The 14,385-nt window shown below is 36.7% G+C and overlaps 1 protein-coding gene across 1 annotated transcript in view; it reads left to right on the plus strand.

The window, feature by feature from the left end:
- Positions 1-14,385, plus strand: part of CFAP47 (cilia and flagella associated protein 47) — a 360,776-nt gene that overhangs the window by 61,734 nt on the left and 284,657 nt on the right. Inside the window, exons 27-30 of the mRNA XM_075774464.1 lie at positions 4,717-4,817; positions 6,723-6,854; positions 8,594-8,825; positions 9,665-9,874. Coding sequence (XP_075630579.1) covers positions 4,717-4,817; positions 6,723-6,854; positions 8,594-8,825; positions 9,665-9,874 — 675 coding nt within the window. The remainder of the gene's footprint in view (positions 1-4,716; positions 4,818-6,722; positions 6,855-8,593; positions 8,826-9,664; positions 9,875-14,385) is intronic.

Raw genomic sequence — 14,385 nt, forward strand, 5'->3', positions numbered from 1 at the left:
TGTAGTCTCTGGATCTGTTCAAGGATTTTTGGGCAGAGGGAGGAGGGCAAGTCTTTATTTATTTTTAAACTACAACTTCTTGTTCCCTGCATCTAGGTTATTCTTTGTGCTTACAGATCTGTAAAATGCCTCACTCTCATGTCAAGTTTCCTTTTGGTGCTAATCAATTCTGCAAGCAGTTTATTTTGTTTCCTAAACTAGCAATGTGAACTTCCCTTAAATATTTTTTTAATTTTTACCCAAGCAATGTTGCTACAGAAAGTTGGCAGATCCCAATGCCTTTGGATTCTTTAGAAATTGTTAGTGATATTCTGGATCTGTTAATGAACACTGTTGAAGAAGAGCTATTTAACTATGCCTGTATTTCTAGAGCATTGGGGTACACTGATACAAAACCGAATCCCTTATTTCTACTTAGAAAATGTCTGAAATGCTATAGAGCAAAATAAAAAGGTTAAATATAGCGCAAGGCTGCACTGCCATTAGCAAGATCTTGACAGACCAGAGAATTGGGTGAAGAGGAACAATATGAAATTCAGTAAGAGCAAGTGCAGGGTCCTGTGCCTAGGGAAGAACAACCCCAGGCACCAGTACAGGTTAGAGGTTGACCTGCTGGGAGGCTGCGCTGTGGAGAAGGACCTGGGAGTCCTGGTGGACAAGCAGCTCTCCATGAGCCAGCAGTGTGCCCTTGTGGCCAAGAAGGCCAATGGTATCCTGGGGTGTATTTAAGAAGACCGTGGCCAGCAGGTTGAGGGAGGTTATCCTCCCTCTTTGCCCTGGTGAGGCCACATCTGGAGTATCATGTCCAGTTCTGGGCACCCTAGTTCAAGACAGACAGGGAACTGCTGGAAAGAGTCCAGTGGAGGGCTACAAAGATGATTAGGGGACTTGGAGCTCCTCTCTTATGAGGAAAGGCTGAGAGCTGGGTCTTTTTAGCCTGGAGAAGAGAAGACTGAGAGGGGATCTCATCAATCCTTATAAATATCTAAAGGTTGGATGTTTAGAGGAAGGGGCCAGACACCTTTCATTCTAGTATAATAACACAGACTTTTATATTATTTAAGTTAAGTCTGCTGCAAATACAGAACAAATGGATTGCACAAGACTTACAGCTTTGTACCCTCACTTCATCAATGGTGTTATAAATAAAGGTCAGTGATACAAGATGATTTTAAGCACATGCAGAATGTACATGTCTTTGTAATCTATTTACCATATTTGTATGGAAATATGCATGATTTTGTGTCTCGTGCCCTATATCTCAGTGCCTGAAATGTGTACGATAAATATTTAGCTGCTAGCACTTTTGTTTCTTCTGCATGAATATGCTTCCTTATGAATGGAATGTCATCTTTTGAAACTCAGATAAATTTTTTAACTACTGACTCATTCTTGAAGTTTCCTTTCAAATCCCACTTTTGGGAAAATACCGTATTAAAATACTTAATGATGATGAGTAGACAGGTGACCAATAAGTGAGTTGATATTTATTATCACAGAATGGCTGAGGTTGGAAGGAGCCTCCAGAGATCATCTAGTCCTCTCTTCAAATCCCCTCCTCAAATCAGAATCGATACTGTTGTCCAGTTGATTTTTGAATATCTCCAAAGATGGAGACTGCACAACTCTCTGGGCAGACTCTTCCAATGTTCAGCTACTTTCATGGTATTTTTTTTTTCTTATGATCAGATAGAATTTCCTGTATTTCAGTTTGTACCCATTGCCTTTTGTGCTTTCACTGAGTATCACTGAGAAGAGTTTGGCTCCATCTTCTTTACTCTCTCCCATATTTATACACGTAGATGAGATCCCCCTGAGCCTTCACTTCTTCAGGCTGAACATTCACAAGTCTCAGTCTCTCTCCATATGGCAGGTTCTTCAGTCCCTTCTTCGTCCTTGTAGTTCTTCACTGGCCAAAGTCTGCTCTTCTGAATTCTAGGGTTGTGATATGGCTTTTTGCCTCGTTTCCTCCTTTTGGAATCCTGAACTCCACCATCTCATGGTTACTGCAGCCATGGTAGAACAATGGTCACAGGAGCTAAATCCTTGCTGTCAATATCAGCTGCAGAATCAGTAGCTGGCTAGCAGGATCCATCCACTCATCCTCAAGTTCATTTCTCTCACCAGCATAATTGAAGAGAAGACCACCTGTGCCCCATTCCCTTGGTCATTGTCCCCAAAGCCGTGCAGTCATGCCTGATATGTTCCAGGTCTCTCCATCAACTTCACTGGTGCCCATGTGGAAAGTAGCAGGACTGAGGGTCGGACAAGCTACATTGGTCTCTCAACAGCATCCTGGCTCAAAGCCCCAGGCAATCAGCACACCTCCCTAGATGAAGGGTCAGGTTCGCAAATGAGGTTCTCTGTCCCCTGCAGCAGGGATTTACTCACTACTATCACTTGCAGTTTCCTGATGTTGCTTCACAGCTCCTGCTCAGCCAGCACAGGTTCTTCATTGTCCAATCTTTTTTCATCTTATGAACACTCTGAAGCTTCTAAATTTATTTATTAAGAATATATTTGCATTGCATTTGGTGTTGGCTGGGTGTATTCATTTCTCTTACTATAATACCACAGCAGCCAAGAAGGCATGCCCTTGTTGGATTGTTAGCAGCATGGAACAGGGAGGAGCTTCTCTTGCAGCAGCACTGTGAGGTCTGAGGCATTTATTTGTACACAGATGTTCTGTAGCAATGGCTGTTATGTTCCAGATTGTGCAGTGGTATCTTTGCTTTGAGTAGTATCACTCATTGAATTTGGATAACTAGTTAAGATGTACTGCAGTTGTTCTCAAGCACACTTTTATGTGTTTCATTACTGTGTAAATCAGAGCATGAATGAAGATTTGGCATATGGCTAAATCTCAAATCAGCATTGAGGATGGAGATGACTGAGGTGCTCACCTAAAACTGAGAAAAGTTGTCTGAGTCCAATAATACAGACGTCTCAGTTACTGTCATGTAACTTTGAGAGCTATGTCTTTCATTAACCTTCATACAGCTTTCTTCCATTCCTGCCCCTAATTCTGTTGTCTGAACGTAACCTAACACATGCTTGCAGAGTATTGAGATTTGTCGTTTATCACAGTAAAGTCATGAGTTGGAAGTTGGCAAACTTTTCTGTGTTGTAGTTACTGATCCTGTTGGTAAAGGTAGAAAAAATATTATGCTCTGACACCTGGTTTGGGCATGTACAAATGTACATTTTGTACATATAGATCAATGTAGGTCTACCTCTCATAGCCATCTGTCCTGCTGCTGAGATTTTTTGCTGAATAAAAGCAGAAAGCATGAAATTAGCTAGAAGAAATACTATGCTACAAGGTAGAAAGTGGCCAAGGCACTTGCCCCACTCCCAGCCAAGTGCCAATAGGATTGACATATCCTAAGAACAAACCAAACATTGCAGAGCTGGATTATTGATTTAAATAACTGTTAGCTATGAAATTGGTATCCAAATGTGAATATTTACAAGTAAGAAAGATGGCTATGGATTTTGTTGGAGCTTTTCTCTATTCAATAATGTTCCCCTGACAGTGGTATCTAGGAATGTTGTGTTTGGAGAAGGAAGTATGAAAGAGGAAAGAAAAGCTACTTTCTAGTATTTTTAAAACATTTCTGTTTTCCTTGATTATGTTAATCTGTAACAAAGCAGTAGAAGCTAATTATGTTGTATGATAAATTAATCTGGAAGGTCTTGCGATATCTTTTAATATTAATCTAAATTTACATTAAATAGGAATTTATCCTTCAATATGTAATTTAAAGAAAATAGAAAATATTTTCTTTTATTCTGTGCAAGGTGTATTTTCAATATGCCTATTTCTCGATATACTAAAGCAAGATGGATATCAGCATGCTGTTTGAATTATTAAAATACAGTTTTCTTTGTATTTTTGACAGCTTACTCAAAATAGCTAATTAATAATATTGTTAGTTAATAAGTTAATATGGAGTAAAAAAATAGCTATGTAATGACAAAGAACTAAGCTCAGTTGAATTATCTGTTGGTTGCAATGAGCTAAGCATATACAAATGGCTAACAGGGATCCACAGATGGCAATAATTTACTTGCTGACTGCACCCCAAGAGATTGAGGTGAAGTATGAGGTTAAAAGGTGGATTGCTACATGTTAATATGGCTACTACAGACAGTACAGGTACTCTAGTGAACATTGGAGCATGTACATCAATTTCTATTATACTCTAGCAATTGCAGTCAATATCTCATTGTTTTTAAATTGAATCTATTTATTTCTAAATATTTATTTTGAGATTTCTGTAAAGTCTTATAGAATAAACATTAAGTCAAAATAGAAGTTGCTTTTCAAGAAAACTTCTCCTGTCAAAAATTATAGGATATATTTAGCAAGTTAGCAGTCTCGTTTAGGACACTCATAAATGTCAGCTGTACTTTTAATTGTTTTTTTTCTTTTCAGAGGAACAGAGTTCATTTATTTCAGAAAATCTCTGCTAATTCTTGGACTTTCAGATTAATGAGACATCCATGCTCACAGTAAAAATATAAAGTGGAATTACTATACTAAACTTCACCATTTTGGCATGTGCAGTCCCATCGGTGTACTTTCCTTTTTAACCAGAATAGAAGAGAAAAGTTGTCCAGGCACCTTCATTCTGTCTTTTATTCTTGTGATGAAATATCTTGATTACCATGGCTAAATAGAAAACTATCACTTTTGTACTTTGTTTTGAACAGGTTCTCAATACAAGTTGCAGCAACAGCAGAGAATTGCCTTCTAACTTTATACCCATATTTGGCATTTCACCGCTCTGATCAGCAAATTGTCTTGAGAAGCAGTAAGCAGACACCATTCTACCTCTTCAAATTATATTATGTCTAGCAGTATTATCAATGTTTTCAGTGTGACAACAGGGATGTTATCATCAAGATAGGTTTTTTTCTTATTAATTGCAAGGGGATACTGTAATTAAATTTTTAAAACAGTTTAATACTTCCTGTTTTCTTGTTGAAAATGAGGAAAACTTATATAAATGATTAGGTAATGTTTATTGAAAAATACCAGACAAGCCTAAATCTTACAGAATGTTTTGTGAAGTTTTTAAAGTAGGGTTAGATAAACCAGCCCAAAAGATAGATAATAAATGAACCTAATTTAAATTATATTGACAAAGAGTGATCATCAATAATTCCTAGGACAACAGTTGGATTATGTTTTGAAGAAAGCCACATGATGTTATGATTAAATGCGATCATTATCTGCCTGTTGGGAATGGTTTTCAGGTTTTTTTAATTACTGTCCTTGAAGGCTGGAGAACACAGACGTATTTTAAGGCCTAATAAAAGCCCGCAATTAGAGACTAGAAATATTTTTATCTGCAATGCACCTCTCTGCCTGCCTCCCTCTGCCTGCCTCTCTGTTTCTACTTCTCTGCCTGTGTGTCTCCCTCAGGCCCCATCTCTGCCTGCCTCCTGCCTCCCCCCTTTCTTCCTCCCTCAGTGATCTGTAATCTCTTCATGTATAGCTGTGTTTATGGGAAGAGATTAGGATCATTGTATAATTCGGGTTGGAAAAGATCTCTGGGAGTCATCTAGTCCAACCTTCTGCTCAAAGCAGGTTCAAATATAGGGTAAATTATTATATTTTATAGTTGTTGGGAGCTGATATATTTTGATGAAATAGATGAGTTTTTTCAGGTAAGCAAGTAATTCCTTAGGTCTGAAACAGATTTAGCTTTGAAGACTGTGAATTCTAAGACTTCATTAACTTAAGTGTTTTACTCAGCCTATCTAAGAGAAAAGAGAGTTGGTACTTGTGAAGTTGAAAAAGGGATTAGCAAGAAGACAGGTAATGATTTTATTTTTTTTCCATATAGAAGATAGGTATAGGTACCATACCATCCATGGATCATAGCACAATTAAATGAAGATAGAAAAGGGGGAAAAGTGTTCTCTCTTGTAAATGTGTGGTTTTTAAAATTATTATTATTATTTTTTTGTGACCAATAGATAATTTTTGCAAGCTTGTCTTTTGAAGATGCTTTGTAGGTTTCCCTTCAGGATTAAGCCAGAAATGGAGTGATGATTTTTTAAGAACTGATCTTCCATCAATAATGGAATGTTTCTGTCCTGTATTGATTGTTCATTGGTTTGTTCGCACTATCAGTTTTGAAGCAAGTCATTACCACTAAATTCCTTGAGTTTATTTTATGTGGTTTTGTGTAGACTGTTTTGGTGTGGAATGGTGTTTAATGTGACCAAATCATGCATATACAAACAGTGACTTTCAAAGCTATTCAGGAAGGCTTTGCTTCCATATATCTGACACCATGGCATCAGAGGTAACTAGCAGAGGGTCCTCTACTCCTATCATAGGCCAACATGAGAATGTCAGTATGGTATGCTGAGACTCATTACAGAGTGTGATCAAAAATTCCTTAGGACAATTTTGTTCATGACTTAGAATTCATGAATTAGCGCTGTTCTGATAGGTGCTTTTCAGCTAGTGTGAAGACCCATCCTGTAAAACATACTGTTAATGGGAAAAAATATGCAGGTAATTCTTTTCATCCCTGGTCTAATGACCAAAGTGAGATTTTCATCCTGAGTCAAATGAGAACTGTTACTTGATTAACTGAAGCACAAAATAGAAAAATATTGAAACAGATACCCATTTATAAACTGTTAGAGCACAGACAATAAAATATGCTTTCTCAACTACAGTTTGTAATCTTGTTTTATAGACAGTAAAGACTACAGTAGTGGAGAAGTTGTTCTGCATCCATGTTATACTCCACAATCACTTTCCCATAGTATTTCTTCAAGTTCCTTTGGTGCAACCACTGACTCAACCTATGAAGATTCTCAATCATCAGGTATGGTGCAGCTGTTCACTTTAAACACTTTGAACTCTTACAACTGCTTTTCAGCTTACTGCTTTAAAGAGATATGTTTCTAATTTGTAAGCTTTGACTGAAATGCTTCTGCTCATATAATCATGAATATTGGGGAAGTTGTCCTCTCCTGTGACACCATGGGAAACCTGGCCTAAAGTACAGAAGCAGAAAAAACTCTCCTTCCTTTTAGCAGACTAAATAGAAGGGAAATCAGTGAAAATATTAAAAAATCCCAAATAAAATGACAAACAAACAAAAAAAATTCAAGGTCCCATTTGCAATAACATGTCCATGGAGGAGCCAGCAGAAAAATAACTACTGAACAAACCTAAGGGAATAGTTGCTAAGGGGGACAGAGTTTCTGCAGTCATGAACTAACCAATCATATATGCTCTGTAAATATGCTATATTCTGCAAAGGTCCGGTTCTATGCTCAGGTTAGACTTCAACATTTTTATTGCATTTATCAAGTAGTATATATTAAAAAAAAAGTCAATGCAATTCAGTTAAGGTGCTGTTCCATATGAACTAAGAGTATCTTCTGTAAGGTTGTCAGTTGACAAGTATCTGAGGCTGTTGATGTCTTTCATCTTTCAGCTGCTAGTTTTCTAACAGCAGAAGTTACTGTTGCTGTTCAGTCACTGTTATGATTCCACTCTTGCAGATCTGCTGATGTTTGTGTGATCATTGTCTAAGGTTTTACCAAGACAAATAGGAGTAGTTAAACAGATTAAATACTAGCTTTTTACCAACATGATTAATTTTTATTAGAATGGTGTAAGAAGACTTCAAAAGAGCAACTCGGTTTCAGATCTGAAATGGCAATAACCTCTGGCAAAGGTGGCAGTGACAAGATGGGGAAAATAATCTTTTCAGCTGGCAGAACTGCACAAACTCAGATCTGACTGCATAATGATCTTATAAAGGACGAGTCTCTTTTCTACATATTGTATTGGTTTTTCTGTTAAAACCCTAATGAGATTTTTTTATTATTCAGTAAGATTTTTTTAATTAGTTTGTTTTATTTTTGCGTCATTTAATGAAACATTAAAACTGCAACAGTGGTATTAAAATACAACTTCAAGGACAGAATCATCTAAGTTATTTGTGCTATGCAGAAAAGTGTTCTTTGTTTTCTTAGTTATCTTTTATGCAATAATATTGTTGTTGATGTTATTAACAACTAGTAGTTGTTAAAATATATAATCTAAGTTTTGACCAGGTCGGAATTTAGGAGAGAGAAGGCCTAACAGATGGTAGAAAAGTCCAAAGGCTTATAGATTGGGATGTAGGGTTAGTTGTACCTATACAATACCTGATAAATTGTTTGAACACGTCAGTTACTGAGCCATGCAATGTGATTGGAGTGGGGAACTAGCATTGACTAGCTGATGAAGCTATACCTACTAGAACTGTATTTAAGACTGTTTCTTTAAGATTGTTTGTGGGTTTGTAAGCCATGCCTGAATTTATTTTTTCTGATTGGGTAATACTTTTTTCTTTAAGTGAAATTAGATTCCAAGAATATAATTTGTTCTATTGCCAAGATGCATACATGTCACTTAAATGGTTTATTCCTGAAATAAGTTGGTCATTCGTTGTCTGACGGTTTTTTTGGTTCTGAAAACAATTGTGTGTTAAAAAATAATTATTTTTGTACTAGACAAAAATAGGGAAATTTGGAATTTTTCTGGATTTTTGTTTTGTGTATCATTCAGAGTCAGATACTACTTCTGAAAGTGAGAGTGATGAAAAGATGAGTGAAGAGAGTGAAGCTTTCTGCCAAAGTGACGGGAGAGAAAATAAATTTGAATTATCATTTTTTCCTGATGAAGATAAAGAGGAGTACATCTTCTTTCAGAAAACCCTAACTGCTGTTAAGAATTGGTTCACTCTCTTTGGTTGGTCTAAGGGACAAAATCCTATTTCAATACCATATTCACTAAGACGGTAATTCATATCTGCCTAGAGCTAACTTATGTCTGCCTAATAAAATGTTAACGTATATACTAACGTGTTTTGGATATGATCTGAGGAATATAAACATACTCTAACGCACACTTGTATATTAAAATTGTAGCATCTGTGTGCTCTTTATAAGAAAATGTCACTCAGATGTTATTTTTCATTTTCTAAAATGTATTTCCAACTATGATGCTCTGGTATATCATAATGCAGTGTATGTTAAATATACAGTTCAAACTATACGTCACCCTCTTAACTGAAATTGATTCTCCTCCCAGAATGAACATAGTTCTAGCAATTGTCCCTTCTTTGGCGACATAAAAAGTATTTTAACAATATGTCTTTTTTCCTCCACATACTCTGATGATCAAGAAACAGATGGGAAAGCAAATTTCATAATCACGAGTCTTGCAAACACCCTGGAAATATATCAGTCTTAGTGGCATCACTTAGTTGATCTTATCTAGCTTGCTACTAAATAATGAAGAAGCCAATCTCCTGGGACACAAACACACAGACATTTATAAACATGATAGAAATCAAAGTTATGTTTGGCAGAAAGCAGTGACAAACACAAAATTTATTTATGAAATATTTCACATAAATTTATTAAATATTCCATGCGGTTCAAAATTCTTACAGTATTATGAAAGTTGTGTAAAAAGGAAAAAGTGCTATACTTTTCAACCTTCTTGCTGCTCTTTTTACTTCATGGTTTATTATATTTATCATCATTATCTATATATAAAAAAATATATATAAATAAAATGTTAGCTCATTTTGTGCACTAAAAAGAATAATATCGGAAGCTTTTTCTCTCTTAGTGATGTGTGTAAAGTCCAGATGACCTCTTCAGAAGAAAAGGTTTTTAAACAAAACCTCGGCAAAGATACTAAGACTGTTTATGACATGTTATTCCATCTGAGTGGACAGTTGTTACCAGGCATTACATCGAGGCAGTCATTGCCCCTTGATCCAGTTGAACGAATGTTACAGCTCCACTGGCAGCATTCTACATTGCTTGCTTTCCTTAAGTAAGTACATATATTACAAAATATGCATGCATGCATCTTTTCTTTTTGCTTTTTTAATTAGCATAGTTCAAACATAATTTCAACTGAACAATATATACAGTAGGTTTAGGGTTTCCTTTATACTGTATCTGTTTTGATCTAAGATTTATGTATTATAAATTTAATTAATTTTTACCAAGGTTATCCTCTGTAGTTTACACTAATTGAGGTGTCCTTCGATAGGGTTATATCCAACACAGGAAGTCCACAGGAACTCTGCTCCCTTAATTGTGAAAGAAGATGACTCTCAACCTCATTCCTTAGACTCAGTAGATAGTCAGATCAGGTTTGTCATTAATGATCTTACTATTCCACTGATGCTCTTTGTCCTGTAATTACTGGCTTTAGCAAAGTTTTTGTAGACTTACTTTGTAATCTATTAGTCTTTCATATTAATAATATGCCAAGAAATGCAAGCACTGCTCCTGCTGCTGAACAGATTTAGTATTAGCTACCTTCATTGATAATCTTATCTTGTCACATAATATGGAACAACTGGCAAAGATGGTGCAAATAAAAAAAGGTTAATAAATTCTTCTTCATCCTTCTTGACTGTCACTGCTGTGAAACAGAAGAAAATGAACTTCAGAGAAAGTCTAATGTCATGAGATCCTCTGCTTTTTAGCATCCTCACCTAGTGTTCAAGAGGCTGTAAAGCCATTTAAAAACTGTCTTTTGTATACTGTTCTAAATACGAGGTTTTGATGTGAGAATAACAGACAGTGATGATAGTTGTACTCGAACTCATGAGACTAATGCACACTGCTCCAACAACACTGGACCTTTATTTGCAACTTTCATGTATGTCAGTTTTATTAAAAAGAGGCAGAATAGCATTCTTCTGTGCATCATAGATAATATAGTGGCAGATGACTTGGAGGAGCCATTGCAGCAGTAGCAGAACAATATCTTTGTCTTTCTTGAATGAAGAGCAGTGCTTACTTCCTGTTGTTTTCACAACTTCACCATCCATTCTGTTACTAAATAAAGAAATTGATGGATACATCCTGTCTTATTTTCCATCGTATCTTAAAGGCTGGAGTCATTAGGCAGTGGACTGCTGAAGAATGTCTTTGCCATCATATCAATTGAAAACTCTCACTAAAACCACCCTGCTGATTTTTCTTCTGCAGGAGTGTTACATCCCTCCAGAGAGCAAGACATTGAGCATGTGGTGATATAGAATCACAGAATCATGGAATCATTTAGGTTGGAAAAGACCCTTAAGATCATAGAGTCCAACTGTAAACCTAACACTGCCAAGTCCACCAGTAAACTGTATCCCTAAGTGCCACATCTACATGTCTTTTCAATACCTCCAGGGATGGTGATGCAACGGCTTCCCTGGGCAGCCTGTTCCAATGCTTTACAACCCTTTCAGTGAAGAAATTTTTCTTAATATCGAATCTAAACCTCCCCTGGCGCAACCTGAGGCCATTTCCTCTTGTGCTATTGCTTGTTACTAGGGAAAAAAGACCTACCTTTCAGGTAGTTGTAGAGCGCACTAAGGTCTCCCTCAGCCTCCTTTTCTCCAGGCTAAACAATCCCAGTTCTCCCAGCTTCTCCTCATAAAACTTGCTCTCTAGACCCTAAACCAGCTTTGTTGCTCTTCTTTGGGCATGCTCCAGAACCTCAGTCTCTTTCTTGTCGTGAGGGGTCCAAAGCTGAAGATGGTATGTCGTGAGGGGTCCAGAACTGAAGATGGTATGATATGATGCTGAATGGTTGTCTAAGTAGATTCAAGAGATTTTTCTTATTTATCTAATCAGTATATTGATATTTTTCTGATGTCAGAGTGTCAAAAAATGTCTTTGGTTCCAACCCAAGGAAAATTCTTTCTGTTGCCACTGCCTTATGTCTAGTATTAAGTTAATATTCTGCACAACTCCTAGGAAAGCAGTCAAGAGTAATGTCAAGATGTGCTTCCTCTTTTGAATCCTGTTACCCTTCTTAACAGTTAAGTGTCATTAATCCTTGTATAGGCAGCCGGATTGATTCTGCTTGGCTCCTATTAAGAGGGACACAAGCGTCTAACTAGTTTTCAAGAGTGGAGCTGATGTGTCTTTCAGAGCCTTTCACCCTTCAGTGTGGGATTTTACTGCAGTAACTTAAATTAATATAGACTTTAATTTTGGTCTTTTAGGACTGATATTTCTTCTGTCTAGCTTCAAATGTTCTAATATCTCTTCTGTAACTCAGTGTTTGATGGATGAGGTCAGTACAAAAGAACCAAAATAACATCATTTCTCATTGGATGACAGTGATACCTACCATCAGTTATCCTCCAATTTTGAGCATGCCATCCAATATCTTTGAGTATACCAGAAAGCCTTCTTGGTTGTTATCAGCTCTGGGAAACATTTCTTTTCTTCACCCTGACTGTGTCAGGTGGCTTGGGCAGACAAGATAAATTCTTAGCACTTTTTGAATTTGCATAGAGTGGTGCGTATGCTGCGAAGCTAGGAGTATACTTTTTAATATGACTCAGTTTACTGAGTCATTGCACCTGAGAGAGAATGTCTCTGTACCATATTTATCTCAAGTTTGTGTATTGTAAAATGCAAATAAAAACATTTATTCATAACATTGAAAATTAACAACACAAGTGGAAATATTTCTTCAAGATATAGGTGAAGAAATGAAAGAATGCCATCAATCTACTTTCATTAAGGTTGTATCAGAAAGACCTGCTGAAATACTTTATTTTGTTTATATTCTGGTAGCTTCTGGCACGGACACAGTCAGGTTTCTGTCCTTTTGCATACCTTATGCTTGAAGTTACCCCTAAAAAAGTCTGTTCAGGAGCTTCCGTCAAAATATGAATTCACAGAAGTTTCCTTAAAGATTTTTCATGAGATACTTCTGGAACACTCCTAGATAGGGGCAAAATTTTCTCCTGGTGGAGCCTGATGGCTTTTATGTCCAGTCTTCCCACTGAGATTTTCCAGGGAATCTAGGTGTCTTGAAACTAGCATACCTGATGTTAGTTGCATACTTTAAAATGATGATAAGTTTTGGGGTAAGTGGATCCCAACCCTTTTTGCTAAGCATGGCAGCAACTGGAAAGAAGTACTTCAGTGTTTCTAAGGTAGTTTCTTGGGCAATTTGGAAAGCTATTTAATAGCTAAATTTTAATAAAAACCTTCAGTCATATTCAGAGCAGAATTGGAGCAGCAGCCAATTGGTCAAGGCTAAGTTCAGCACCTCTGTACACAGATACATTGATGTCTAATGATTGATGAGGTCTGATGATTGGAAATGAAGTAGTATCTGTACAACCCTAGCAAAACAATACAAGTTGCCATAGAAAAGCAGTTCTAGCTGGACTCCTGTGCTTATATGGATTTGATGCTAGATGATTAAATTTGCACTTAGTATGCGCTTAGCATTACCACATCCTGTTAGCTTCTGCCTCTTCTAGTTTGTATGAATCCTATCAGATTTCTTCACTGTTCCTGATTTATGGATATTCTTTTCCTACTTGTGCATTTTAGGGTCATCTAGACAATTTTCATTTCTTCACAGGTTGTTATAAGAGTGTTTATAGATCATAGTACAAAAATGTCTGATATCTGCACTGCTGTCACAACTGTATGTAACGATGGTAAGACATCCAGAGCCAGCCTATATATGAGTAATTCATCTGTGATCTGCTATTCCTGCATGTTCATTGTGATTAGTGGAAAGTGCAAATTCCCTCCTTACAAAGCCCAGGAGAGCACTCTGAGAATAGAAACACGCAGTTCTCAGCTTTCTTCCCCCAGCCACTACTTTGTGGTCAGCATGGTTCAAATAAAGCCTACTTCATCTTTCAAATTTTCCACTTGCTAAAGCAGGTGGATATTGTTCGCTGTTTCAAGCAACATTCCAAGTATCAGTTTTATTTTTCCTTCCCTCAAAAGGTTTCCTTGGAACATTCCTACAGCAGTAAAGGAAAAGTTTGTGTATTTTACAAGGCAACTAACTAATTTGTGGCAAGCTGTGTCTCTTGAGGAAAAACATCTTAACAGTGTGAAAATACTGATCCTGGAGAACCGACAACATGATAAATATCAACATGAATGAGGAGGAATTTTTTTAAGACAGTGTTCCTCAAAAACAAAATGTAGCCAATTATGAGAACATTCAGTTTTATAGGACCCACCTTTACTATGATGACACGTAACATTGTTATATAGCTTTTCTGAGGATGAAAATTTTAGATTACGCCTATTCCCATATATCTACCAAGCAAAAACTTTGAAAGAAAGGTAGGACACTTGTAAAGATAAATACTGTATAGCTTCCCTCTTTTATCATTTGGGAAGAACTGAAGTTTTAAAGGGATTTCATGGGACAGAGTCTGACTTAATGGTAAATGGGAATTTCAGGCATGGTGAGTTTTAGAACCTGACTACTAACTTGATGTTATTTTGGGTCCTTGATTAAAGTATTTGTGTTTAAAAAAACATACTACATTGTATGAAACATGA

The sequence above is a fragment of the Balearica regulorum genome, chromosome 1 (genome assembly GCF_011004875.1).
Source record: "Balearica regulorum gibbericeps isolate bBalReg1 chromosome 1, bBalReg1.pri, whole genome shotgun sequence".
NCBI classification, from domain to species: Eukaryota; Metazoa; Chordata; class Aves; order Gruiformes; family Gruidae; genus Balearica; species Balearica regulorum.